The following is a 27191-nucleotide window of genomic DNA, read 5'->3' as shown; positions in this document are numbered from 1 at the left end:
AAAATCCACGACGAATATGCGATAGGACAACAATACTCACATTCCTAAAGCACCAGATACTTGGATTGAAAGAGACCTCAGAGCTGCTTTTCGCGCCAATCTTTTTCCCTCGAGCAGAACGTTCGACTCAGCGATGAGCCGATCTCTGACGGCGATCAAGCACCAAAAGTCTAGAGGAGGGGCGGTTGGACCGCTCTTTGTAAGCTCTGCATGAAACTCCACTGGTTAGACAGGGCATTGTGATAGACAAAGATGATTTTGCATGATAGGGTGCCATGATACCTAGATCACTGAGGAGGTCCCTCAGTTCAATGCCTGACTCCCGGACCTTGCGAAGGTATCGCATATACTGGTCCTTGTGAAAGTTCACGAACATTCTTCATGCCCCTAGCTCTATTTCTGCGTCATAGGGCTCAGATTCGACGAAGTTGGCTTCGCTGGTGCGCCTCTCCCCTGCTGCGAGGGCCAGAATTCGAGAGCTAGAGGACGAGTGTGTAAGTTGGCCGTGGAGATGCGAGTTTAGAGCACAAAATTTGCCAGCTATTCGATCGTTTTCATCGCTGAGCTCCTTTTGTAGCAGTTGTTACTCTACCTCGGGTTTAGAACACAGTGGCACAGAAGTCTTTCATAATTTGATACCGAGGGCAAGTTTTGCTCCTGACTCAAAATCTGCGGCGGAGAAACCAAGAAATTATGAAGGCGAGAAAGACGATGGTCCTTGTCTTAATCAAATATCACGAGCATCTGCTCACCTTTCTATTTTCACTTCTACACATCACGATTTACCAGATTGTGAATAAATATTCCATACTCGTCAATCTACCACCCATACCTACGGGTATCCCTGTGACACCAACACGCATAAATTTAGTCTGGCCTCCAAGTTGAATATTTTAAGCGTTCCCATACAAATTGAGGACTGAAAGAAGGGGGCAACGAACTACCTAACATTCGCCAATATAAGTAGGTATTGACCTCGTTTCCGGTCAGACAATAACCCGAGGTTTTGATTTATCTGTCTGAGTCGGAAAAGAATCTAGAAATTTTCAAATCATGTTCTCTTCAGCGTCATAGGGTGAATATTGGAGAGATCCCAGTGTTGTGCCAGTACTAAGTCTTTAAAGGTCTACAAACGCTAGAAAATAAAATAAAACCCCGCTGATGGCCCAAAGTATAACCATGATGCAGAACATTCGAGTCTTCGATGCCTGTCGGCCGTGAGGGAAAAGACCCCCCGCATATACAATGCCAATGAAACAGTTACTTGTATGACCGAAACCATGATAAGATACTCCAAATTCGAGTGTTCTGGTCGGTTTGCCTTCTTTGAACCTGTTTAGAATGATGCCCGTCGCTATGGCAATCTGAAGACAGGTGAATATCGCAATCGCCGACATCCAATGAGAATTGGCATAATGGGCATGTATGGAAGTTCTCATTTCAACTGAGCTTTCTTCATTTACAATATCCCACGTCAAAAATGGTAGGTATCTACTTGGAGTGGCTCTTTTTGGGAAGCTTGGTGCGTTGTTTTGATTTTGTGCATACGTTGTTAGCTCGATGGGCTGCTGGATCCCTGCTGTTTCACCCTGCCAGTTTTCTTGACGTGGTGCTAATAGAGATTCTGCGTCAAAATTGGACGACTCAATGGTTCTAGACGCTGATTCCATGTCAATTCAGACGCTGGTGGGGAATCTTCCATCATATGGATGTACTCACCGAAATCCACAACTGCAGCCTCCTCGTGCGCTGCTGGACACTCGGATTCATCTTCTCTACTTTTTCCTTCGGCCTTAATGGAAATCCACAAAGCCACGACTGGCCCGGCTAGGAGGAAGACTGGTAATATCTGCCCGAATCCCCATTGGTTATCACCGTCGGGAGCAAACTTCCGTATTTGTGATAAACGAAAAGTGCCCCATACAGCGGAGACCACAAGCCAAAAGAGCTGCAAGTTCGTATTAGCGTACCTGTACGTTGCTTGGTAATGATGAGGGATAGAGGGTGACTTACGTCAGAAAGCTCCGACGTATAAATGTCTATGTAGAGCTTCCCCACAATATAAGTCGAAAGAAGGAAGTCTAGTACAACAGACGGCCATTTTTTTTTCGTCGAATGTATCCTTCCTCGATGTGTTCTCTTAATTATTTTGATTATCGTGGAGATGGACCAGTTGCCTAATCTTTCACGAAGGTCATTTCTTGCAATATCCGTCAATGTTTTGCTTAATTTGACTGAGCGTGTTAAAAAGTTGAATGTCAAGAGAAGAATTGACATGACGCAGGACTCATAAGCCGATGTCGTTGTGAGAGATGTTCTAGAGCTATGGCAGTTGGATTCCTCTGGCTCCAATGAACATATGTGATCCCATGATGTCTTTGCCAAGCTTCTGCTATAATAGCAACGAGCATCGGAGGACTGAAAGCTTGAAGTCCCTTCATGGTCTCTAAAAGTCCAGTTAAAATAGGCGGTGGGCACAATGGCTGTGACAAGTCCAACTAGCAAAATAGCCATAAAAGCAAGCCTCCAATTGCGCGCCACTTGGTTTTGGTAGAAGTGACGCCGTAAAACGGTTAGGCATGCGATATGGGTTAGGTTTGAAAACCAAGCTAGGTAGCTAATAACTTCCCAGTGGTATGCCGATACGTAACACATAAACCCAACATAACCGCTCAGTAGGATGCCAAGCCCGGTAAGGAGCTGTACGTCGCACATAGTTAAGAAAGCCTGTGTAGGTTAGATGTGGAACTAGGGAACGCCAAGTTTTTCCAGAAAAGGAGAGGATTAGGTTTAGCTTCACCTGTTCAAAGACCAACTCCCACCTGTGTAGGTCGCCGACTAAACTGCGCAGTTTTGAACACAAATAGACGGCCTGCTGGTCGATGACATTGGGGCGCAATCCGTCTCTCGAGCCGCTTCCCTGAGTGTTCCCAGAGCGCTTAAACGGGTCCGATTTGGGGTCGAATATGAGGATGTATCGGAGTATAACCAGCATTACTACAAACCACGCAGTTCCAACAAAGCCGATGAGTACCTTAAGGAACAGATGAGTTTCAACCCTTTGTTTAGTCTCAAGACCCGTCATATCTTACTCCGATCCCGCCTACATCTGGGTTCGGCTCGAGATCTCCAGGGTCCCTGGAGCATCTCAATGAGCAGTCCATGGACATCCGTACTGCAATACACGGTGTATCCAGAACTTGGTTTGCGAAATGGCGGTAGTGTTTTGGCGCTGTAGACGATTGCAACTTGTGCCAAAGGCCATAAAAGAACAAAGCCTGCGCAAAGAGTTTTCTATAAGGACGTCTTTATACGTGCACAGAAGAAAAATCAGGCTGCGTGAAGAATTCACGTGCGGCCTTTGGTTGCAACCAAGGAGGCCTCCGTGTTTCATTCGATGGTAGTTTTAGGCATCTGCCGCGCTGGGTGGTGGGAGTGGCACGCTACATGCATGGATGACCAATAGCTTCGCCCCCAAGTCACCTTACCCTCGACTGGCACATGGCTCGACTCAGTCCACCCACATAGTCCCCAGTCCTCAGGTACCGCATATCTTAATACTGGTTTGCGCAAGAATTATAATGCGAATTTATTTCATGAAGGCTTATTTGATAAATTACTCGCTTGGGCTCAATCGCAATACCTTTTGTAAATTCTGACGGCAAGCAAGGCACGTGCTTCTGAACGGTATTGTTGGAGTTGACTTCAACTAGGTGACCAGGAAAATATTTCAATCGACCTTTCACTCAAAGGTAACTTGATGTCCCAGTGCCGCGGTTAGATGGTACGGTCTAGTCATACGGGCGGGCCTCAGGTCCGCCCGGGACTCGAACCGAGCCCCACTTCCAACGCCGGCACCGAGTCCGGTTTTAGGTTCCGGGCCAAGCGGAGGCGGAAAAGATTGGCGGCGAGAAACTAAACCGCCTTGAGCTATGAACCCCGTCAAAATAACATCATCATTTGGGAATCCATACCGAGTACAGTGTAACGCCCAACCCCATATGTCCCCTTCCCTCTGCAGGCGACAAGGCGGTGGTAGGTGGTAGGTCGAGGGACACCATGCACGCGCCCAGCCCCCCAGCCCTCAGCTAATCCCACGGCTGGCTCGGCCCAGGCCGTCGCGTCGCCAAAGCTCCCGTCCTCGGGCACCCTGCTCGCGAACGCTGGCGGCGGGCACGTCACATCGAACAACGCACAAAAAGTCAAAGTGTCGAATTAATCCTCTCGTGTCTGCCTCGTCATATTCCCTCCTCCCTCGCCCTCGTGAGTCAGGACCCAACCGGGGGAGGGGACCAGGTCGAGAAACATGTAAAATGGGTGGCTTGCCATGTGGCGTCCCCCCCGCTAACTAATCAAACGTCTGTGGGAAAGCGATCTGGCTAGCGGCGTCCGCTGGCAAGCCTTTTTTTTTCTCTTTTCGGCGCGATGCGAGGCAGACTGAGGGGGTCCCGAGTCTGCCTGACGGGATTGCACGATGTGGGGGCTCGACGGGTTCGAGCACAGCTGCCGTGTGGCTTTCGGCCAGCACAGTCGGCTACCTCCAGGCCTGGAGGGTTTCCCGTACACTTCCCTCGGAGGTGTTTGACGTCGCGTTCGGGGCATTCCACGAAAGCTGTGCTGGGCAGAGATGCCCCTGGTGTTCACGAACGCTGGGCTAGACATGTGAGCCCCGGATTACCAAAGGAGAGTAGAAGCAAGATCGAAAATGGCATCGTTTTATATAAACGTCTCTAAAATAGCGAGAGTAATTGTATGGACAAGCTGCAAACCGGGGGGGACCTTGGGCCCCATCTTCCCTCCCTCCAAATTTTTTTTAAATCCTCCGAACCCTCGTTGTAAAACGCCGTAACCGTGTGGTATAATGAGATGAAAAGGTTGTAAATGAAAATGAAGATGAAAGAAAAAGGTAAGCGGACCTTGCGGTCCGTAGAAACGAAAAGAAAGGACAAAAAATCAAGGGTATATCCGTTCCTTTTTCTCTTCTCCACTCCTCCGTATTGCCGACGACGACAGTAAATAAGAAATGTCGTCAAAATCACTGGCTCCTCTTGCGCTTGCGGTCCCAGGCGGCGTCCCCGCCCGCGATGTCCGACTCCTCGATCTCGATGCTCGGCGGCGTCATCCGCGACGAGGAGGATGCCGACGACACCAGCGGCGGGCTTCTGTGTCCGATGCTGTCGTCGCTGCCGTGTCTCCTGTGCCCGAGGAGGGACTGTCGGTCGGCGTCCTCGTCCATCTCCGGCACCGCGACCAAGACGTGCGAGCTGCCCCAGCTCGGCGCGCGGCCCATGCTCTCCCGCGTGACCGTCTTGCCGTTCGTCACGGACCCGCTGCCGACGTAGCTGTCGCTGCGGCCGAGGTTGTCGCTCCCGGGGCTGCTCGCCCAGCCGAACTCGTTGGTCATGGCGCGCTCGACCATGTACCGGTCGAACTGCGTGTCGCGCTCGTTCTTGTACGCCGACGGCGTGCGCTGGAGGCCGCTCGGCTCGGGCTGCTGCTGCTGCTGGACCTGCTGGACCTGCTGCATCTCCTGCCTCTGCAGGCCGGCCATGCTCTTGATGGACGACGTCGATATCCGGCGGAGGGAGCGGTCGCCGAGGCTGAGGCCGCCGATGGAGAGGCGGCTGTTGTACGAGTTGTCGCCTTCGAGGTCGTTGAAGCCGTAGGGCTTGTGGTTGACGGGGTAGTGGTAGTCGTCGTACTTGACGAGGCGGCGGTAGGTCAGGATCGAGTAGACGCCGGGGATGGCGACGATGACACTGCGGGAATGGTTAGTTGTGCTGTTCACCGGGCAGGCCTATTGGGGGGGGATTAATGGCTTACAGAAGGAAGCAGTCCAGGCCGAGACCGACGACGGAGAAGTGGCTGTCCTTCCGTTGGACGAATACCACAATGTCGAGGGCCAGGGTGGACAGGGAGCAGACGATCTTCAGGATGTGGGTGAAAAGCATGGTCCATGGCGTCAATGTCTCGGCGGCGAGCCTGGATACTTCGTATACGGTGGAGACGAGGCAGATCAGGGAGAAACCGATGTTCACAGATTCCCAACTGGACGCCGAATCAGTACTCGAGTCTTGTTGACGGGGCAGACGCGGGCCACTTACACAACCTCAACCATCGGGAACATGCCCTTTGTTGACTCTTCGGTCTCCCAGTTCTTGAGCGTGTCGGACAGGCGCCACGAGAACAGGCCGATGATAACGAGCAGGACGAGCAACTGCAGGATCCAGAGGGGGAGGAGCAGCGCCATGCGCCATCTTGCCCTATCGAATTGGGCTTGTTGGCGATGCAGAACCATGTTGGGTGTGTTGTCGGTGTTGTTGATGCTGCCGTTGTAAGGAGTGTTGTTCCTAAGGGAGCTTCAGATGATGGCACCGCAGATGTTGTGTTTGAGGCTGAGAGAGACTAGTCTGGCTGCAAGGCGATCCCAGGGAGTTATAAGCAGGAACTCCAACTCTAGGACAACAAACAAACAATGACGACAGGGGGAAGGGAGCTCGATCGGAGCCAGGGGGGGCAAGAAGCGCGGGGAGCGAGGCTGTGAAGAGGCAATCCTGGGCTGTCAGAACTGTATTGGGCGAGTGTGTGTGCATTTGCTATATATAAAATCAGCTCACCCAGGGAGCCGGGACAAGTGAAATGAGCGAGAGGAACCCCCCATCGCCAGGCTGCAGCATATCGAGGTGCACTAGGCCCTGTGCAGAAGACAACGCTCCCAGGGCGGCTTGCTTTTGGACTCTGGGACTGGACGGGTTGGCAGGGTACTCGGGCATTAGGGGAGCGTCTGCCGCTACTCAAAGCGGTGAATCAATGACCAGCCACGATGGTGCCATTGGACAGCGGGTTCAGGTTCCCGCAAAACCTGCCCCTGTAAGCTCAGCCCGGTCCCGGCAGCCTAGAAGCTGATGGGTGGGCGTGATGGAGACCCTGGGAAGGCTAAAAGAATGGGAGGAACACCTGGATGCTCCCGCTTGCAATCGTTGGATTGTTGGAGCCTAGCAGCGATGGCCAGGGGGGCAAGGAGGCATTTCGGGGTCTCGGGCAATGGAGGAAATTAACGCCTTCCCGTCCGCTTTCACGCCCAATGGCGCCCGCGCGGTTCCCTTTCGTCGACTTGGACACATGGGCTGGCATTTTTCAGAGCAGCGGAATGCACGCCCACAACTATTGCTGTGGTCCATCGGATGGCGTTTGCGGCTGAAATGCGAGCTATGCCATATCGGTTCGGCCGGCCAACCAAGTCGTGGCATCGGACCACGCTTTCTCTCAGTCTCCTCACCTTTTCTCCTTCACTTGAAAAGAGGGCGAGAAGAGGCTGGCAGGCAGGGCCGTGCTGACAGCACCCGGACGTGCGGTTCAATTCGAGGTCGGTCAGCAAACAAACGCCGTCTTCGCAGAGCTGGCTAAAAAGGGACTTTGGGTCCAGGTGGTCCGCAGTGCCAGCACACGTACCTGGGCATCACAGCCTGGCCGCCCGCCCGCTTGCTCGCTTACCAGGCAATAGGATGGACGACAACAGGCATCGCGTGTCCCAGAGTTGCGGCTACCCCTTTGCCAGGTGGAGGGTAGAGCAGAAGAACGGTTGGCGGTCATCTCGCTAGGCGCTTGTCGTCTTCCTGAAGGATCGCTTGTCGACAAACATGAGACGCGCTTGTGGTGGCTGCGCAAACAAAATGAGCCAGAAGACGGCCCACTTGTGAGATGTCCCCTCCTGTTCAAGCAGCGGCGGGCTGAGGAAAAAGAGGTGGAAAAAATTGTGTCATTTGGCGGGAGCAGGCAGCCAAGTCCCGTTCGGGACGATGGGCGGCCGGGGGTAGTAAATTGGTAATGCTCATCCAAGTCCAAGTGGAGGTTCCCCGACGACTGGCCCAACGGTGCAATGATGTGGTGAGGTCTGCTTGGCTCCCCAGAAGCAACGGCATTCTCAGCAGGGCTGACGTGGTGGGGGACGCATGTCGAATCCGGCTTAGGTCGAGGCTAATTCGAGCAATTATTTGGCTGCGGTGCTGACGCCAGGGACCAGACGGCATCGGCTGGTCCCTGCTTTTTCGCGCTTTTGCTCTGCTGCCCGCCTATTGTGTGTCGCTGCTCGGGTGCGGCATCGTGGCTGTGACTTCCCAGGCAAGGCTGCAGCTGGCGGGAGAGGGGTTTTTGGACGACTTTGGGATGCGCGAGGTGATTACCTTGGCGCGTGAGGTCGGATTGTTTTTACGACAAGCTTAATCGAGGTTGGGTTGGGCCATGCACTCGGTTGCATTGGATGCGACTCTGAAGCCCAGCAGGACGGGACGAGTACCCAGTGTATGCGCCAGTAGTGCAGCAGCCGGAACATTGTTAGCTGTCGCCTGTCGGTAGCGACTTGACCGCCAGCTGGCGCGGGCGATTGGCAGGAAGCGCGGCGGGCAGCCAGCGACGTCCAACATGGCAAAGGCGGAGCACCCACCGAGATGTCGCTGATGCTAATTCCGACCAACCGTGGACCGTGTCAAAGGGTGGATCCTTGCGTCCGTTGGGACGTTTCGTCTGTGCCTCCCATTTTTGCCTTTTAATCCGCGCCTTTATTGTGATATTCCAACTTTCGCTTTTAACCGCGAGCCCCCTGCATCATCATCATCTGCTGGAGAGGTTATTGCATGGGTGCTTCGGCCAGAATGTCGGGAGTGTCGGATTCATTTGAGTACGGAAAGAAAAACAATGAAGAGGAAGAAGAAGAAGAAGAAGAAAATAAGAAATTACATGATGCTGGAGTTGAGGGAATCGTATGTCTTGCTGCTTTAACTATCTTAAGTCGATATACACGTACCTTACACATATCAAAAGACGTGGAGAAGATGGAGAAGACTCATAACCAGTGGGCTCCGGGGACGCCATCTCTGCCGCCCGCCCGTCTCGCCAATGCCAGAGGCGCCAGTCGACCTGCCAACGCCAGCGACATTCGTCGGATCGACACTCGGCCAACGACTTTTGAGATTTCGAATGACCGACCCAGACGGCCGGAATGCAAAATGCGACGCCCACGGCCGTTTGCGAGGCCGCGCCAGGAACTCTCGCCCCATCACCCGCCGAAACATCAGACCCAAACTCTATTGAGACACCCCGGATGATTCCCCTTCTCCTCTCGGTGTCTCGTTGCGGCGGGCCTTTTCGGATCATGGGCGGTGTGATGAGATGCGATGCGCACCCCAGGCAAGAAAGGGGGCTTTGCTATACAAACAACATAAAAATATAACTTGGACAATAAGACGTCCCCCCAACCAACCAACAACAACAGAACAAACACCCGGGACTGCACCGCCATGCTCCAACGGGTTTTCTCCCGGGAACATCGCAACAGATCCAACAGCAAGGACCCAGAATCAGGCAGTCGTATTATCGCCCCCATGGCCACGCAGCACCCATGGCCGTCAGCGGGGCTATTGTTCTGAAGCAGCTTGGAACCCGCTTCGCAAAAAAAATGATGAATCGTGGCTGAGCGACCAGACGAAAGGCCCCCCCTGGTCCGCCCCATCACCCATGGAGAGAGAGACTGTGCCCCCCAGGCTTCTGGGGGTGAGAGCGGTGGGCGGGTGGGTGCTCTCCTAGGCCGTTGCGACCCCTGTCGCCATTTACCCACAAGGGTGGGTTTGGCGCGTTTAAGCTTACAAGCAAGTCTTTCCCGGTCTCCCAGCATCAGAAATAGAAACCATCGGACGACCTTCCTGCAAAACGGCTCGAAAGATTAATCCCAAGAGTCAGTTTGACGTGATGGATGGTGGGTGACAGCTGGCAATGCGCATTGATGATAGGCGTCAGGCGCAATGCGTGACACCAATGCGGGAAAAAAGCGATGAACCGAGCATGACTTGGGTGAGAGGAAAAAAGGCTGGCAGTGTAGCACGACTATGTGCTAATGCCAAGTATATTCAGAATTATCTGCCGCAAAGGGCGTGCGTGGGGTATTATCACCCAGTCCGTTGCTTCCGGTCCCAGATTCAAAAAAATAAAAGTCAACAGCCAAAAGTGGTTGATTGATATGTCATGATGCCTATGTCGCCCTTGCAATCCCATCCCGGTATTGCCGCCAGATTACGAGTTTACAGGCTTGTTTTGAAAGTTGTGTATCGTCTTGTTGCAGGTCGTGGACTGCCAGTCGGCCTCTATAGTACACACCCTTGCCCCCAAGCCGATGGCTTGTTGTTGTGGTTGTTGTGGTCGTTTAGATACCGGCCTCCTTGTTGGCCTGGTAGACGCCGGCGGTGCTGAAGGGAACGATGTTGCCGTTGGCGTCCGTCATGGCGGCCTCGTTGACGGGAACGGCGGCGGGAGCAGCCTGTCGCTTCTCAACCACTGCGTAAGTTGTCAGCATCAGCTCGTTCCTTTCATCAGCTTCTATATGATAACATACTCTCGGTGGGAGCTGCGGCAACAAAGGCGGCGGCGACGGCGAAAAGAGTGAAAACGGAGTACTTCATGTTGGCGGTGGTGGTATAGAGTTGGTCTTGTTTTAATCGAACGAAGGTCGGCCGGCGACGAGCAGTGAATTCTAGTACAAGAAGAGAAGGTTGAGAGTTGTGAGTACGTCAAGAGAGTGTTGGTTGGATTGCAAGAACGAAAAGGGACTGGACACGGGAAGGAGATGCACGTATTTGTATGTCATCGACGGCCACGGCCATGCAACGCCCAGGGGGGCTGTTTCTGTGCCAAGTATCACCGTCGATATCAAACGCCAGGCAGCTATACGGAGCCGATGAAAACGCACGGCTAACCGGCCATCCACAGACCTGCCATCCAAATTCTGACTGGACTTCACAGTCGGTGATCCCGCGCCCCGACTTGGGACCAGCAGCCCGGGTCTGCGCGCCCGGTTCCATCTCTGGCCAAGGTCGCCGCAGCCCGTGACCCTGACTCCTTGGCCACGACCTGGCCGCAAGCTCGCCAAACAGGGACAGAGGCTCACCGAGTCGACGACCCGGCGAGGGATAGACAAGGGACTTCCCCGTGTGTCAGCCGCGCTAACGAGAACCATGCCAAGACATCTGGGCACAGAGTTAAGGGAACCATGATCCCAAACTGGCCCGTCCTTCCCCAGCCCGTCGTCTGCCGCAAGCCCACGTCAATGACTGGATGATCGGCACGCTCGAAGAAGGCTGACCGCGGGAGAGAGGGCTCCAGAGGAAGCGGTCGACGTCTGAAACTGGGCTGTGACGAGGAAGCCGCGTAGTAGTGGCCCACTAGTCTAAGTGAATGCCGCGTCGCAGAGCCCTGCCCAAAAGGCTCGGGCGGCCGAAGATCACACAAGAGCTTGCCCGCTTCCACCAAGTTCCGGTAGCAAAGTCGGCAGGGGAAGGCGGGGTTTTAAACGTCTGAACCCCGGCGTTGCCAAGTCTGACCCCGGCGTACTCTATTGCGAAGCTTAGCCCGACCCCGGGGAGGGGGGGAGGCCAGGCGCCGGGCTGTGGAATACGTGGGATGTGGGAGACGGGGTCAGAGGGAGGGGAGGGCGAGCCCAGACGCTCAGAACAGACCGGTTTGCAGGCGACATCAGCAGATGACGGGATGAAAGCGCGTTCGGACCAGTGTCAATCCCGTTCAGGAGGTGTTTCGAAACTGGCCGAACCCTGCAAGGTCGACGTCAGGGAGACTCTGAGGCAGGAACATCTTTTGAGCGGCATCCCGGTGGTATTTTTAGCTCTGCCCAGGTTTCTCGCCGTTTTGGCTTAGCTAATATCCTGCACAGCACAAAGCGTCGGTGCTGTGCAAGTTATGCTTTGGAGCCCAGCACAGCACAGCACAACACAGCATGCATCGAATGTACATAGTGTAAAACACCCCAGAGCTGCACCCGCCAGGGGTGTCCGTGTCCCCAATCGCGGGGTTGTGTTATCTGATGCCGCCCGAGGTGGGGTTCAGCTCGAGGTACGTGACGCCACCAACCATCAGCTTCTCGAGCTGCCCCTCCCCAGCTGCCTGACCTTACCTCGCGGTGGCCGGCCTGCTTCGCCCATTCCCACCTCAGCTTACTCCAACCTCCATCGCCGCACCAAACTTGCCCCCCATCCATCTCCGCATCATCCGCTGACCTTTCGCGATTGCCAGCCCGGACGATTCTGCGGACGCTGTGAAGCTCATCCCATCATTTCGAAAGGCGCGCTGCTACTACTACCTCGCCCATCTCCCCCCCTCCCCTTCCCTCCCCTTGCTTCCCTCATTTTGAACCGAGCTCATGGCTTCCGTGGAACACTGCCTCTACTGCTTCGAGGCTCTGGCTTCGCACCTGGAGAAGCGGCCAGGTCTTTCCCTCAAGGATATCCGGCGGTCATGGCCCGAGTACGCCAAGACGCTGCCGCCGGGCCTCGGCGACGGCAAGGATGACGGCAAGAAGCTCCTCCCGGCCCTGCAGCGCCTCGCCGAGCCCGCGAGCGACTCCGCCTCGGCCTCGTCGGCCTCGAGCTTCTCGCTGCCCGCCGAGACCCCCGCCACCTCGACCGACTCCCTCGCCGAGGACATCGCCGAGTCCCCGCTCTTCGTCACCTGGAACACCGTCTCGCCGCGCTCGGGCCACCGCTCGCTGCGGGGCTGCATCGGCACCTTCGAGGCCCAGGACCTCGCCGACGGCCTGTCGAGCTACAGCCTCACGTCGGCCCTGCACGACATGCGCTTCCCGCCCGTCGAGGCCGCGGAGCTGCCCTCGCTCGAGGTCGCCGTCACCCTCCTCACCGACTTCGAGGACGCCGACGACGCCATGGACTGGGACCTCGGCGTCCACGGCCTGCGCATCAGCTTCTTCTACCACGGCAAGCGCTACGGCGCCACCTACCTCCCCGACGTCGCCGTCGAGCAGGAGTGGACCAAGGAGGAGACGCTGGTGAGCCTCATGCGCAAGGCCGGCTGGATGGGCAGCAAGAGCAAGTGGCGCGACGTCGACCTCAAGATCGTCCGGTACCAGGGCAAGAAGGAGGCCCTCGAGTACGCCGAGTACAAGAACTGGCGCGACTGGGCCAAGAGCAACAAGGGCAAGTCTGGCTGAGCGTCGGGGCCCCCGGCACGCCGCCCTCTGGGGATAACGATGGGTATAATGATTGGGCGTTTACATTTTGATTATCCGGGACGTCTTTTTTTCATGGAGTCAGGGAACGGGCGGTGGAGCCATACGAACGGGTGTTATAGAAGGCTTCCGGTCTCCTTCGGATAGATAGACGATAGCCTTTGTGTGTTTAATGCGGCATTTTATACGGATTTGCTACTTGAATGGTTCTTGGTCCACATCAAATCGCCATTAAGTCGTTGGGGTGTGGCCGAATCACCCGCCATTCTAAGGTCAGGCGATCGGGTGGCAGGGCGAGCAGCAGGGAACAGTACCCTGCAGAGCGACCCCGCAAAGTGATTCCTGGGAACAACACCCCTGCAACCGCTGATTCTTAGGAACGCGAGGCAGCACCCAGAGCTACAACTGCTGATTCCTAGGAATACAAGGTTAGTTTAGGACTGTTTTCTAAGCCCTGCCTCTTTGCTTATGTCTCAGTCGGTTTTCAGCTGGGAATTTAATAAAGCTGTGTCCGCCTGTTTGAGCAGTTGATTTTTTTTTAATTGTTAGTGCACTTAGATTGAGCCAGCAGTGTGTTTTAGGCCGTTCGAACTCGCGAGGCGTCCTGCGAATGCGGTTTTGTCCGTCATATATATCGCGTGTAGCGTTTCTAGGGTAGTATGCATAGCTAGCCTCGAACAGGACATTGAGGCAGCTAGGCAATCGCTAATAGGCGGACGGGCTGCATCTCTTCTGCAGCAACGCGCTAAAAACTTGACGTGGTCTTAGGCAGAGAGTAAGCAAGGAGGGGCAGGGTTTGATAATGGTGTTCATACAGGCAAGGCTAGCTATTGCTGAATGCCAAGATGCAGATTACTTTGCTGCACTCTGGCAGTGAGCCTGGCTGGACATGCCGTCGCGCCTGTCGTTCGCATCGGCGCTTTCTTAACGAGGGGCAAGGGGGCATCTGCAAGTCCCTGGAGCCTCATTGGCCCGCATCTTGTTCAGCCTGATGCTCACTTTTTAGGCGGCCAAGAGCACCGCCTGCGCGATATACCCTCGTTCATCATCTCGACGACCGTCTAATGGAGAACACGACCAAGCGGCGAGGGCTCAATGCTCTTGATCCGGAAGAAAGACACCCAAAGCGAAGAGTCATATCAGAACAGGGGTCTTCACATGAACCACATGAACCAGCAGGACACGCCTCTTGGCCACCGATCTCTGGCACTTCGTCCGAGTTCCATGGGAATGGGGTTCAGAACTCGGGCACTTTCCACGTCGGGGGCAACGTGAACATTGGTGGGAAGACTGACACCCTGCAGCAGAGCTCATGACTAACAAACTGAAAGGCGTACACGAACGTTCCGATCAAGACTCCCGATTACTTGCCGAGCTGCGATCCACCGACCCGCGCGACGACAAGGCGCGTATTGAGCGGACAAAGGGCGGGCTGCTGCGCGACTCGTACCGCTGGATCCTCGACCATGAGGACTTCCGGCGATGGCACACCGACGACCAGAGCCGGCTGCTCTGGATCAAAGGCGATCCGGGCAAGGGCAAGACGATGTTACTCTGCGGTATCATCGACGAGTTGAGCAAATTGCACACGGACACCCACCTTCTGGCCTACTTCTTTTGTCAGGCGACCGACGTGCGCCTGAACAACGCGGCCGCCGTTCTCCGAGGTCTTGTCTACCTCCTTCTCGACCAGAAGCCGTCTCTCATCGTGCGCGTGCGCAAGAAATACGACCACGCAGGCAAACTGCTATTTAAGGACGTCAACAGCTGGGATGTGTTGTCCAAGATGTTTTTCGAAATTCTTTGCGACGAGAGCTTGCGCGACACTGTCATAGTCATCGATGCGCTGGATGAATGTGAGGACCTTAGCCAGCTTCTCGACTTGATCGTCAAGCTGTCTTCCTCTCGCGCTAAGGTAATTGTGTCCAGCCGCAACTGGCTAAGTATTGAGCAGAAACTACAACATATCGGGTCCCGAGCGAGGCTAAGCCTGGAGCTGAAGGAGAACGCCGAGCAGGTGTCCCGCGCCGTTGACGTCTATATCACGCAATGCGTCTCGGACCTGGCGGCATTGCAAGGAGACGTGTTTCTCCAAGATAAAGTCCGGCAAAAAATACAACTAAAGGCCAACGGGACTTTCCTATGGGTAGCCCTCGTCGTTCAGGAGCTTCGCGAGGCACAGAGTTGGGAGGTGGAGGACATTATGGAAGATGTACCGGCCGGGCTCAATGAGCTTTACGGAAGAATGGTACGACAAATTCAACGGCTAGGACGGAAGAATCCCGAGTTTTGTCGGCAGCTTCTTTTGACGGTCGCAACGACGTATCGCCCACTTCACCTAGAAGAGCTGAGAGCGCTTACCAACCTGCCACCAAACATCTCTAATTCACAACAGAGTCTCAAAAAGCTCACAGCCATGTGCGGGTCGTTTCTTACGATACGAGACGATATCGTTTATCTTATCCACCAGTCAGCGAAAGACTTCCTGACGGCAGACCAGTTTCTATTTCCGTCTGGCATCGCACACCAGCATGACGCGATTTTCTCAAAGTCGTTACAAGTCATGTCCAGAACGCTCCGACGCGATGTGTATAGGTTAGGCGCTCCCGGTTTTGCTATTGACGACGTTGAACCACCTAACCCCGACCCGCTGGCGCCGGCACAATACTCTTGTCTCTATTGGGTCGACCACCTGGTCGACGGAGCCACTGGCGGCCGTCAGCATGATGAAGATATCCGAGATGGCGGTGCTGTTGATGAATTTCTGAAGCGTCACTACCTCCACTGGCTAGAAGCTTTAAGCCTTACACGGAGCCTTTCTAAGGGGCTTGTTGCTATAGCCAAGCTTTTATCTCTAGTCCAAGTAAGTTTTATAATCGGGCCACTCTTTATAGGATACTAATAAAAATACAAATCCACAGCATAAGTCGTCTAAGCTAACAAGCTTAAGTCGGGACGCATTACGGTTTAGTCGCTATCACAGAGTGGGGATGGAAAGCAGTCCCCTCCAGGTGTACAGCTCGGCGCTTGTATTCAGTCCGGCTCTTAGTGTTGTAAAACAAATATTTCGGAGTGAAGAGCCGGGGTGGATAGATATCAAGTCGAGAGTTGAGGACGAATGGAACGCATGCGTACAGACGCTCGAGGGCCACAGCAGTGGGGTCTCATCTGTGGCCTTTTCCACTGACGGCAGCCAGCTAGTCTCAGCCTCTTACGACGAGACTATCAAGCTCTGGGATACAGCTACAGGCCAGTGTCGACAGACGCTTAAGGGCCACAGTAGTGGGGTCTCAGCTGTGGCCTTTTCCACTGACGGCCGCCAGCTAGCCTCAGCCTCATATGACGAGACCATCAAGCTCTGGAATGCAATTACAGGCCAGTGCCAACAAACGATTGAGGGCAATAGCATTTGGGCCTCCTCTATGGCCTTATCAGCTGATGGCCGCCAGCTAGCCTCAGCCTCGCATGACAGGACCTTCAATGTCAAGCTCTGGGACACGGCTACACGCCAGTTGAAACAAACGTTTAAAGGCCACAGTAGTACAGTCTCATCTGTGGCCTTTTCAGCTGATGGCTGCCAGTTAGCCTCAGTCTCATATGATGAGACAGTCAAGCTCTGGAATATAACCACAGGCCAGTGCCAGCAGACACTTAAGGGCCATATCAGCAGAGTCTCATCTATAGCCTTCTCTACTAACGGCAGCCAGCTAGCCTCAGCCTCTTACGACGAGACTATCAAGCTCTGGGATACAGCTACAGGCCAGTGTCGACAGACGCTTAAGGGCCATAGAAGTGCAGTCTCATCTGTAGCCTTCTCAGCTGACGGCAGCCAGCTGGCCTCAGCCTCAAACGACGAGACTGTTAAGCTGTGGGACACAGCCACAGGCCAGTGCCAACACACACTTAAGGGCCATAGAAGTGCAGTATCATCTGTAGCCTTCTCAGCTGACGGCAGCCAGCTAGCCTCAGCCTCAGACGACGAGACTATCAAACTATGGAATATAACCGCAAGCCAGTGCCAGCAGACGCTTGAGGACCACAGCAGTGGGGTCTCATCTGTAGCCTTCTCTACTAACGGCAGCCAGCTAGCCTCAGCCTCAAACGACGAGACTGTTAAGCTCTGGGACACAGCCACAGGCCAGTGCCAGCATACGCTTAAAGGCCATAGAAGTGCAGTGTTATCTGTAGCCTTCTCAGCTGACGGCAGCCAGCTGGCCTCAGCCTCAGACGACAAGACCATCAAACTATGGAATACAACTACAGGCCAGTGCCAGCAGACACTTAAGGGCCATATCAGCAGAGTCTCATCTGTTGCCTTCTCTACTAACGGCAGCCAGCTAGCCTCAGCCTCAAACGACGCGACTGTTAAGCTCTGGGACACAGCCACAGGCCAGTGCCAACACACACTTAAGGGCCACATCAGTGCCGTCCTATCTGTGGCCTTCTCAGTTGACGGCTGCCAGCTGGCCTCAGCTGCAGCCTGGTACGACAAGACTATCAAGCTCTGGGATACAGCCACAGGCCAGTGCCAGCAGACGCTTAAGGGCCACAGCAGTACGGTCTCGTCTGTGGCCTTCTTGGCTGATAGCCGCCAGCTAGCCTCAGCCTCGTACGATGAGACTGTTAAGCTCTGGGACACGGCCACAGGCCAGTGCCAACGAACGCTTGGTGTAAACCGGACGCTTCATAAATTAGCATTTTCCAAAACCGGGTCACAGCTTAATTCTGAACCCGGCATAATTAGCTTGGACGTACTATCAACGGCAAGCCCGATATTTAAATGCACAACATTAAACATGATATTGCTCCAACCAATTGTTTTAGTTGAGATACCTCATTTTCAGGGTTATGGTATTAGTACGGACGGCGCTTGGGTTACAAAGGACTCTCGAAACATAATGTGGTTACCCCCAGAGTACCGGCCAATAACGTCAGCCATAGAGGGGTCGACTCTAGCTATTGGTTGTGCGTCGGGCCGTGTCTTACTACTACGTTTCTCGTTTAGCAACATCGCTTAATAACTATTCTTATTAGTTATCCTTTTTTTAAGATAGGATGTATTAAACCTTTCTATTGTTATTTAGTGTTTACTAGTCATTGGCTGCACTTCATTGAGCTACGCAAGAGTGATATGAAGCAGTTCTCTACGCGGTTTTTAAAGATGACTCTAGCGTCTAGTGAAATTCAAGAGAGAACAAGCTTTAGATGACTCAATACTATGTCCGTTACACCTGGCTCCCCTACTATGGCGCCAAGCGGAGCAGAATCGCGAACGTTTAGAAAATGACAAGCTTAGCCGTTGCTTTTGCAATAATGTGGCTGAGGATAATTATGACCGAATTTGGTTCAGCGCGATAATGTCTGCCTAGACGATATTCTTTTTTAATAGTTCAGAGATTTAATCAACTGTGGCTCAGCCGGGGAGTTCAGGCACTTTACTTGCCTTTGAAGTACTGCGCTGCCGTTAATAATTCATCAGCTGTGTGTAGTTGCAATCATCGTCGCCGAAATTAGCTGTAGAAGTGATAAAGACACACATACAATACCTCGCGTTCTTTGTGGTTCGAAGTTCACTAACACAAATCTCTGAAATAGACCAACCCGAGTTCAGAAGTTTATATTTAGCTACATATTCGATCCTCGTCAAGCAATATCTCCTATCCAATGGCGACTAATATAATAAAGGTTAGACCTAGCCACCGAAGCCACAAATACAACCTAGCCAGCCTAACAGCCAAGTGCACGGGTGCCCTGATGAGACGATGTGCCAGTAAGTGCATGACACACGGACACAGTGAATGAAATAGACACTTGAAGAGCCATAACGAGTGATTGACATTACAGCTACATTGCCTTGTAGGGATCCTTTGGGTTGACAAGCAGCTCTTACTCCCTAACCACCCACAGCAAGGACCAATTCAGGAGTGCGATAATTGTCATACCCCAGAACGAAGCGCCTACAAAATTGTGGCTTAACCCCCAGCCTAAGGCGGCTCCTCCTACAGTAGGGCCCAGCACACGGGCCGCCGCGGACGTGCTTGACGCCACCCCGTGAATAGTGGCCAGCAGGGTCGGGTGCGGAGCAGAGTCGTTTACGAGCATTATTGTCGCTGGCCCAACAAAAGTACGCGACACTACCTGTGCGCCAAGAATGGCAGCTAAACAGGGCCACAGAAACGAGCTTTGGTTCGATAAGAGCGCGAGAAATGGAAGTGCGCAGTACGCCAACACGCTGAATGGCAGAAACACGCGGTATGACCGCAGAACGCCAAGCTTGCCGCTGGCCCAGGGGAATATAAGGATTTGAAGGGGAAGGCCGACGGCACCAATGACTGTGTTAGCGAAGCCGACCTTTTGAGACGAGAGACCGAGACCACCGGTGAATCGGAATGGGAGATGGGCACCGGCATTGTCGGATTGAGGCGCCGGCAGCATGACGAACAGCATGGCATTGAAGGCGGAAACGTGCAGAGCAGATGAAAAGTTCTGGGCCAACGTCAGGATAACGTTGCGGGTGCAAATGGCGCGTAGCGGCGCACGGCTATGCCCCTCCACAGGATCTTTACGTGGAGGTTGGTCTTCGACGTCGTCTCTTTCGGCCCCAAGCAGCTCCGGCTCTGTATCGCTATCAACGGCATGGTACTTGTAGCCAGACTTTTCATGTCGGAAGATCTTCCCCAAGAGAAGGCGTCCTAGATCCCGGCCGCGGTCTCGGCGATGACGCCGTAGTGGGTGTGTTTCGTCCAGCCCGAGCACTACTCCGATAGCTGCAATCATCAAGATCGTTGCGCAGACCATGTTCGTCAGAGCATACGGAAACATTTCCATCCATTTCACTCCATCAGCGCCACCGAGAGTTGAACCGGGGCCAAATACTGATGGGAAAGACGCGATAGGGTCAGCAAGGAACCCGCCCATCAGAGGGCCGATGATAACGCCAACGTTGAAGCACATTGGAAGGAGAAGAAAGGCGCGAGATCGATACCTATTCGGGATTAGTGGCTATCCAAGGTGAGGGACAGACGGTGTTCCAAACACGTACCTTTTGTCTTCGACGATCTCGGAAATCATGGTCCGGAGTACACCTACGTTGCCATTCAGTGCTCCGGCGAGAATACGAAAGAACACCACAGACGCATAGGAAGTCGAAAAGCCCATGCCGATTGCCGAGATGCACGTTCCCAATAGCCCCGTGATTATTACTCTTTTCCGACCAAAAAGAGGGTGGTCGGCCGCACGGCCCCACAACATGCCGGTGACACACTGGGCAGCGGCGAATGCGGCGGTGAGGAGACCGGCCTGGGTTGCAATCGCGGAATCCGGCAGAGACGGACTAAGCCAACGCAACTGATAGAAGAGGTACGACGTCAAAGACCGTTCGCTAAGCGGCTCCGCCAGACGTGCGAACACGATCATGCCCAACTGCCACTTTTTGGGCATTGACATCCATGACACAGGCTTCTGAGACACTTCTACTGACGCCTCGGCGGATAGTCTCAGGTCATCAGTCGTTGGGGAAGAGACAGCTAGATTGGCCTGTCTGGCTTGAAGCAGCGGTGTCTCATCGTTGATAGATTCGGTATCGTTTGGTGGCTGGTCAGGCTCATCTGGCCTTCCCCGAGCGCTTCTGGTCGAAAAAGAGTTCCCATGCATCGCCGCATCGCCCGCCTTTACCATCTTCTTTATGTGCGAACTTACAGAACGATGGTCAAATAAAGTGTCGGGAGAGTTTTTGTCAATCGTACCTGATCCATGAACTACAAAACTTTCTGTTGCGACTTCATATGTCGAGCCTTAGCTTAGAGTTGGCGTATCCAGGTTGAGGGAAGCAAGATTGGAGGGTCCACCACACTAATCCATGTGCGGGTCACCTTTACAGGATAAACCAATTGTTGTTGATCTTACGCATGCACTAGCGTGGCAATATGTGAGAATTTTTGCTACGGACGTTGACCGTGAGCGCGAGTGCCAGTATAACAAAACTCGTGCGTTCAAGCCGAGCGGAAATAGCTCGTATGGCCGACCCCTGTGACACGTGCGACAGGGGTTCGGAGCCTTGTCCCGGATGGTTCACTCCACACGGCCGCTCGACGCCACCGAGAACTCTCTTTTGTTGAATGTCCGTAGACGAAGTTTGCCCAATCAAGACTTAAAAACAGCCACTTCTACATGGCTTCGTCCCCGACATAGGCGTTTCGTATATTATCTACTCCGTACCTAGGATGTTTTCTCTGGTAGCGCGCGAAGTGTCGGAGAGGTCCGGAATCCATTCTAATGTAATCCTTCTAGGCGAACTGCCGGACACTATCCATACCACTACAAGCCCTGGTATGGGCATTTGCGCGTGACTGGTCTTCTCACCTGTTCATCGCTCTTTTTGCTGGCTGCAATACTACCTCTGAGAGGAAGCACGCCCGCGACGAAAGTGAAGTTTATTCCCGCAATTTAGACTTTTGATATGCCGTCCGTCATTCATTGCTTCATTGGGACTGTCAATCCGTGAGAGCTTACTAGTACCCACAACCTCCGCTTATCGCAAAGTCGTCGTAACACAACCTGTCAGGCGTAGGACGGCAATTGACATACTAGGTACTATGCATTACAGCCCAGACCTGGCTCCATTCGGGCGAAAAAAGAAACCGCCGCTTTTATACGTACAGCTCCCTCCAACGACTTCCACAACCTCTTAAACGCCAAAACATCCGTTTTAAATCAAGGAAAATTCTGCCCGGATGTTCTGAGGCATTCATAGTACTCTTGATTGCAATTGCGATTCTAAGGTAAAATCCCGAAGCTGGTGGTCGGGGCGAATGCTAGTAACAAAACTGGCGGTTTGTTTCTTCACTCACCTGGCCCCATATAGATCATCCTTATCCCGCCACTCCTTACTCATCGACTTTTCCAGTTGACCCCCTAACTGTCGCTACTTGACACAATCAAGGCCGTTCCAAGGAACAATGTCCAATATTGGGCTCCATATCTGCTGACTTGACATCTGGGTGGCCCAACTGGTTCCCGACTGGGTGGACCGGCCTTGCCAAACATGGCCTAGCTTCGGCAGGCTAACGAACCACTGTACCTATTTCCCTCAGCGAAATGTGGATCTAATCAATCAGATTAAAAAACATTTTTTAATCAATCAGATTAGATATGTCTGTTTTCGAGGTGCGACTACGTCCGAGAGTAGGAGGAGCAAGGCATGGTTGCGGAGACAGCTACGGCGTGTGAATGGAGCACTCGGGCTCGGGGGTTTTATCCCTGCGCCCCTACCCTTCAGTCAACCTTGGCATGCCACAGATGGAATATTTTAAAGGCACCGAGCTTCGTCGCATTTTGAGGATGTCTGTGGCCTTCAGATCTGCACTCTTCTCGCGCGGTTGATTTCTCTGCAATCTCCCCGTCACGCAATGGCCGCTCTTCCGGTGCCTCCGTCTCGCGATGCCGAGCAAGCTTCCGAGGACAACATGTCCGCGACAAGCCGTAACGAGAAGCCCGAGGTCATGGCCGACGTTTCTGCATCCCCGGATGACGATGCCGACTCGGTCAACAGCAGTCTCAGACCGGTCCCCCTGAGCTGGAAACTGGCTTCCATCGTTCTGGTGACTGCTATCGGGTTTGGCTCCCAATGGAGTTCCGGCATCACCGGTGCAATGAAGAGCACGATCAAGAAGGAGATGGACATCAACAACAAACAGTTTGCGCTTTTGGAAGCCAGCGAGGATTTCATGGTCACGGCTCTCATGCTTGTCAGCGGCGTTGTGACGGACAGAATCGGCGGTGCAGGTATGAAATGGCTGAAAACCAATCATGGAAGGAAGCCTGGCTGACTTATACTCAGGTGCGATGTTGTACGGAAACTTTCTTTACTCGGTCGGCGCGATCCTCGTGGCAGCGGCGGCCCAGACACGCTCCTACAAATTCATGATTGCTGGCAGAGTCATCCGCGCGCTTGGAGACATTGCGACCCAAGTTGCGCAGTACAAGGTGTTCTCGTCCTGGTTCGCCCCCGGCAACGGCTTTGCGTCGACGCTTGGCTTCGAACTCGGAATCGGCAAGATTGGCGCATTTGCCGGAAAATCCTCCGCCAACATTATTGCCAAAAGGACGGGAAATTTTGCGTGGGTGTTCTGGGTCGCTGTCTTCATGAACCTCTTCACGAACGTCATGACCGGAGTGTTCTATTGGTTCACCAAGGTCGCCAACAGCAAATTTCATGGCGTCAGCGATCCCGCAACTGGAGAGAAGTTGAAGGAGAAGTCGAAGAAGTTCCAGCTGCGCAAGGTCCTTGAACTGCCGTGGTCGTTCTGGTGTGTCATGGTATTTTCGTTGTTTGAGACGAGCACGGCCATTGTTTTCTTGCAAAACGCCACTGAGCTCGCCGAGCAACGTTTTGGTACCAGCTCCATCACTGCTGGCTGGTACAGCGCCACTTTGCAATATGCTGGTAAGACACCTCTTAAACAAGCTTCTTGTTTTGTGTATGATGTATAACTAACATGATAAGGATTCTTCGTTGTGCCTCTTCTTGGTGTTTTCCTGGATCTTTACGGCAACCGCATTTCCGTCTGTAAGTATTTCCCCATTTATCCATACCATCCATAAAGGATTATTGGCTAACCCACCATGTCTTATAGTGGTTTTCTGTGGCATAGGAATGTTTACGTCTATGCTGCTGGTATGTTTCGCCAACACCACCAAGGGTACCGCAGCAAGCTTTGGCGTGTTTGCCTTCGCATACTGCTTCGGACCTGCCACAATCATTGATGGTATCCGGACCTCAATGTGGGATTCAACAGTCTTCGGTTCAGCATATGCTCTGAAGATCACAATGAACAACGCGTAAGACCTGCCACCTAGTCGTCATCAGTGCCCGATTCAGGCTAACACAGCAATATTACAGAATGAACATTATCGTTCGTGTCATCACAGGTGTCATTCAGGACAACGACAACAACTCTTACGATAAAGTGACTATTGTCTACGTTATCCTTGCCGGAATCTCTGTTGTCGTTTCCTTCCTTCTGACGATCTTGTCTTGGAAGTCCATCGACCTTGGGCACCTTCAATGGACACGCAAGCTTCGAATTGCGCGTGGTGAGGTCCTCAACGTCAGGAGGGCCAGGTTCTATGACGAAAATGGCAAGAAGAACAGGCTCATTTCTATGAGCTGCTTCGGAGCTCTGATTATGCTTGTCCTGGGAAGTTGGTGCGGATACTTCTGGGGAGTTGCCACCGGCAACAATGAATAAACCTTACCGAAACATGAATATCATGATTATGCTTATGATATAGAACTATAGACCCTCATCGAGGATATCAATACAACAGAATAATTCTACCAAACCAGCTCGTGATCTTTTGAAACGGATATTGAAAGGCATTATCTCTACTTTGCCGACTTCAAGCCCCTGAGGTTCTATGAACAGAGATCTTACACCACAGGATGAAGGCCTGGCATATCCTGATTTTCACTGCCGCTTCAAAAAATAAAAAACTAGGTGGCCAAATCAAAGACCACTGTAGACCAGAAGGTAGCAAAATAGAGCAGCATAACCGAACATAATACAAGGTAGCCTAATGGTATATATGTATGGCAAAGTTGATTAGAGACAACCGTAGTTTTATCACGCCAGGGCTGAGCTGATCCGCTTTTACTGACAGGCGCCGTAAAGCTCTTGGCGCCTCATTGCCCATAAAGGTATCTATCTGGATTCACGGGAATAAAGGTGAAATGTTAGTAGAGTTTCGTTACAAAGCACTACGCATAATTCAGTGACGAACGCGAGAACCCTACTCAGAGTGGATGAACGAGCATAGAGTATTGAATCAATGGCACATAGATTAACCTACCGAAACACATGACGTCCCATACCGAGATATGAAAGGGACCAGCTGGTGTCTCGAGGATATCAAGACCTAGAAACTAACATGTTTATAACCACAACTTACTGTCTTCGTCATATTTTGAGGATTGCCTTCTACTGACTTACCCAAAGATCGGATACCACCACAACTATCCAAGGGAAACTCTCCATATCTTGTAAAGGATATGTACAACGGGAATAAAGCTAGGTGACTCTAGGCGGCTTTTACAAGTTATTAAATACGTAGCAGAAGCTCTCTATTTGCTGCTAATTCATCAAGAACCAGACCCTGGTCACTATGTGGGCGAGGTACACTCGAAGTAGTAAGATAGTTTTGATCGGGCAATGCTTTGATGTGCTGCTCTAAGTATGATTATTTATATGTTCTTTTCGTAAGTAGTTTGAGTTCATAAACGTCATGATATCATAAGGAAAAACCGCCCGCGATTCCATCTATCCTCGCGCAAATGCTTACACGAGGACCATAATATGCCGCCCTAGTGACCGACTGTGCCTGGACGCCCCAGTGTGTTTTAGGGGAGAGAGAGTCGTGCTGCATGCAGCACACAGAACTAGCTAGTACCTAGTCCGGCTGCGGCTGCTGCGGTAGACGTGGGCAGGAGGCACCGGCGACGTGCTATGCCGCCTCGTCTCGTATATGACGGGCTGCGAGTTCCGAACTTCGTTGACCAGGCGTGAAGGGTGGCGCGACCGGGACGTCTCGTGGTGGTAGTGGTGCTGGTGCCGTCTGCGATGGCGCCCCCCGGGCGACCTGCCACGGCGGCGGCGGCGGTCCTCGTAGGCGTCCTTCTCGGCCCAGTCGTTGGGGCGGCTCCACTTGCCGCACGAGCGGACGATCCACAGCAGGAGCAGGAAGCCGACGATGGAGCCGATGACGATGCCGGCCACGGCGCCACTGCTGAGGCTGTTGTTCGAGGCGCTCTCCTCTGTTGTCTCGGGCGTCGATGTTATCGTGACGACCTGTCGGACGAAGATGTCGCGGATGGCGAGGGGGAGGGTCTTTGTCGGGGCCACGCCCGATGCCTCGCGGGGACCAAGACGGGCGGCAACGTCGGAGAAGACGCCGGAGGCTGGTGTTACTGGCGCCATTATTTGGTTGTATGTGATAATGTGGGTGGTAGAGTGGGTGACGGACGGTAGGTGAGGTTCGACGGGCACCCGAGGGGAGACGGAGATCGGATGGCAGCTCGACTAGGCCTCGGGCGTGAGGGGGGAGGGCACATGTGCTAAATACTGTGAATCGGTGATAATCTGATGACGACGATCCGCATGCTGAGGGCACCTTTGACAGCAAGGAAAGACGTTGCTCTTATTGCTCATTCATCTGGAGTGCCAAGTGCCCGTTCCTCTGACCCCGGCGGGGTTGGGGCTGTGGCCTGCCTGCAAGTCATGGTTATGGATCTGGCAGACAAGGACAGGGGTGCCGAAAAAGAAGCAGTGATCTGAGCATCATCGGGAAGCATACCGGCACTGATGAGAGGTGCTAAATGTGGGCGGGTAAGAGAACTGGCAGGAAATGGAAAATTCCTGGACGAATCACCCCTCTTTGCAAGGACGATCTTGGACCTTGGGCGTCCGCTGGCTAGGCTTCCGAACCACTCGCATCCCGGATTTTCAGAGATCCAAGCTCCAAGACACGAGGCCGTTTAGTTCCACTCATCCAGGTTGTGTAGGACCTTTTGATGTGCAGTTTGCTGTGAATCATCCCACTTTTAACAAGGAAGGTAGTTTTGATTTGATAAAACGGCTGGGGGTCCCGGCCCCAACGGTCCCATTGAGGAAAGCTTCCAGACATTTGAGGAGCCCTTTGTCCACATTCAACCAGCTTTGCTATAACCTTCGTAACCCAAATGGGACTCCCTCGGGAGCCGGTCCAGCTTGCAGAGTTAACGATGCTGGGGGCAATTATGGCCGACGTAACATTGAGACATGAGTAAACGAAAAAAAAGTTGTGTGTGGAGCCGCTGAGGGTTCCATCACCTCTACGTCACTGGCTGGTTCCCAGGCCAGAAGCCCGGATCCCCTGCCCGCGTGCGCTACTATTGGCTGATGCCCCGGCGTAGGCTCTCCGGCGCTGCTGGAGCTCGGGCACCCCCACTTGCGCCGTCAACCACACACAAACACACAGCACAGCTTCGGCCGTTTCTTCGCTCGTTGCGTTGTCATCAGGTCACAAGGACGTGCATGGAAGGGAAACCCAAGTTTTCTCTTTCGCTCCTTGTTCCTGGGGCTAGCATGGCTGCCACTCGCACCATGTCTTGGATCTCGATTTTTCCAGATGA

The 27191-nt window shown here is 53.3% G+C and overlaps 7 protein-coding genes across 7 annotated transcripts; 3 read left to right on the top strand and 4 right to left on the bottom strand.

Moving 5' to 3' along the window:
• Positions 1-5035: 5035 nt before the first annotated feature.
• Positions 5036-6298, bottom strand: EsH8_I_000563 (uncharacterized protein; the record flags this gene model as incomplete). Its single annotated transcript, XM_083267976.1, has 3 exons — positions 5036-5759; positions 5824-6048; positions 6105-6298. The coding sequence occupies 3 exons, from the start codon at positions 6296-6298 to the stop codon at positions 5036-5038; spliced, it is 1143 nt and encodes a 380-aa protein (XP_083118414.1).
• Positions 6299-10195: 3897 nt separating this feature from the next.
• Positions 10196-10451, bottom strand: EsH8_I_000562 (uncharacterized protein; the record flags this gene model as incomplete). Its single annotated transcript, XM_083267975.1, has 2 exons — positions 10196-10326; positions 10385-10451. 2 exons carry the CDS (start codon positions 10449-10451, stop codon positions 10196-10198), a joined length of 198 nt encoding a protein of 65 aa, XP_083118413.1.
• A 1751-nt stretch (positions 10452-12202) lies between these two features.
• EsH8_I_000561 (AMMECR1 domain-containing protein) lies at positions 12203-13006 on the top strand (the record flags this gene model as incomplete). The annotated part of the gene is made up of 1 exon (XM_083267974.1): positions 12203-13006. One exon carries the CDS (start codon positions 12203-12205, stop codon positions 13004-13006), a length of 804 nt encoding a protein of 267 aa, XP_083118412.1.
• Positions 13007-14088: 1082 nt separating this feature from the next.
• Positions 14089-18042, top strand: EsH8_I_000560 (uncharacterized protein; the record flags this gene model as incomplete). Its single annotated transcript, XM_083267973.1, has 3 exons — positions 14089-14305; positions 14356-15887; positions 15946-18042. 3 exons carry the CDS (start codon positions 14089-14091, stop codon positions 18040-18042), a joined length of 3846 nt encoding a protein of 1281 aa, XP_083118411.1.
• An 868-nt stretch (positions 18043-18910) lies between these two features.
• Positions 18911-20701, bottom strand: EsH8_I_000559 (major facilitator superfamily domain-containing protein; the record flags this gene model as incomplete). The annotated part of the gene is made up of 2 exons (XM_083267972.1): positions 18911-20009; positions 20067-20701. 2 exons carry the CDS (start codon positions 20699-20701, stop codon positions 18911-18913), a joined length of 1734 nt encoding a protein of 577 aa, XP_083118410.1.
• A 1730-nt stretch (positions 20702-22431) lies between these two features.
• Positions 22432-24273, top strand: EsH8_I_000558 (uncharacterized protein; the record flags this gene model as incomplete). Its single annotated transcript, XM_083267971.1, has 5 exons — positions 22432-22807; positions 22863-23468; positions 23529-23591; positions 23659-23863; positions 23925-24273. The coding sequence occupies 5 exons, from the start codon at positions 22432-22434 to the stop codon at positions 24271-24273; spliced, it is 1599 nt and encodes a 532-aa protein (XP_083118409.1).
• Positions 24274-25464: 1191 nt separating this feature from the next.
• On the bottom strand, positions 25465-25998 carry EsH8_I_000557 (uncharacterized protein; the record flags this gene model as incomplete). The annotated part of the gene is made up of 1 exon (XM_083267970.1): positions 25465-25998. The coding sequence occupies one exon, from the start codon at positions 25996-25998 to the stop codon at positions 25465-25467; it is 534 nt and encodes a 177-aa protein (XP_083118408.1).
• Positions 25999-27191: the final 1193 nt, after the last annotated feature.

Source organism: Colletotrichum jinshuiense, chromosome 1, assembly GCF_051148585.1.
Source record: "Colletotrichum jinshuiense chromosome 1, complete sequence".
NCBI lineage: Eukaryota > Fungi > Ascomycota > Sordariomycetes > Glomerellales > Glomerellaceae > Colletotrichum > Colletotrichum jinshuiense.
Note: the sequence above shows the minus strand (reverse complement) of the source record. Positions and strands in the feature narration are given on the sequence as shown.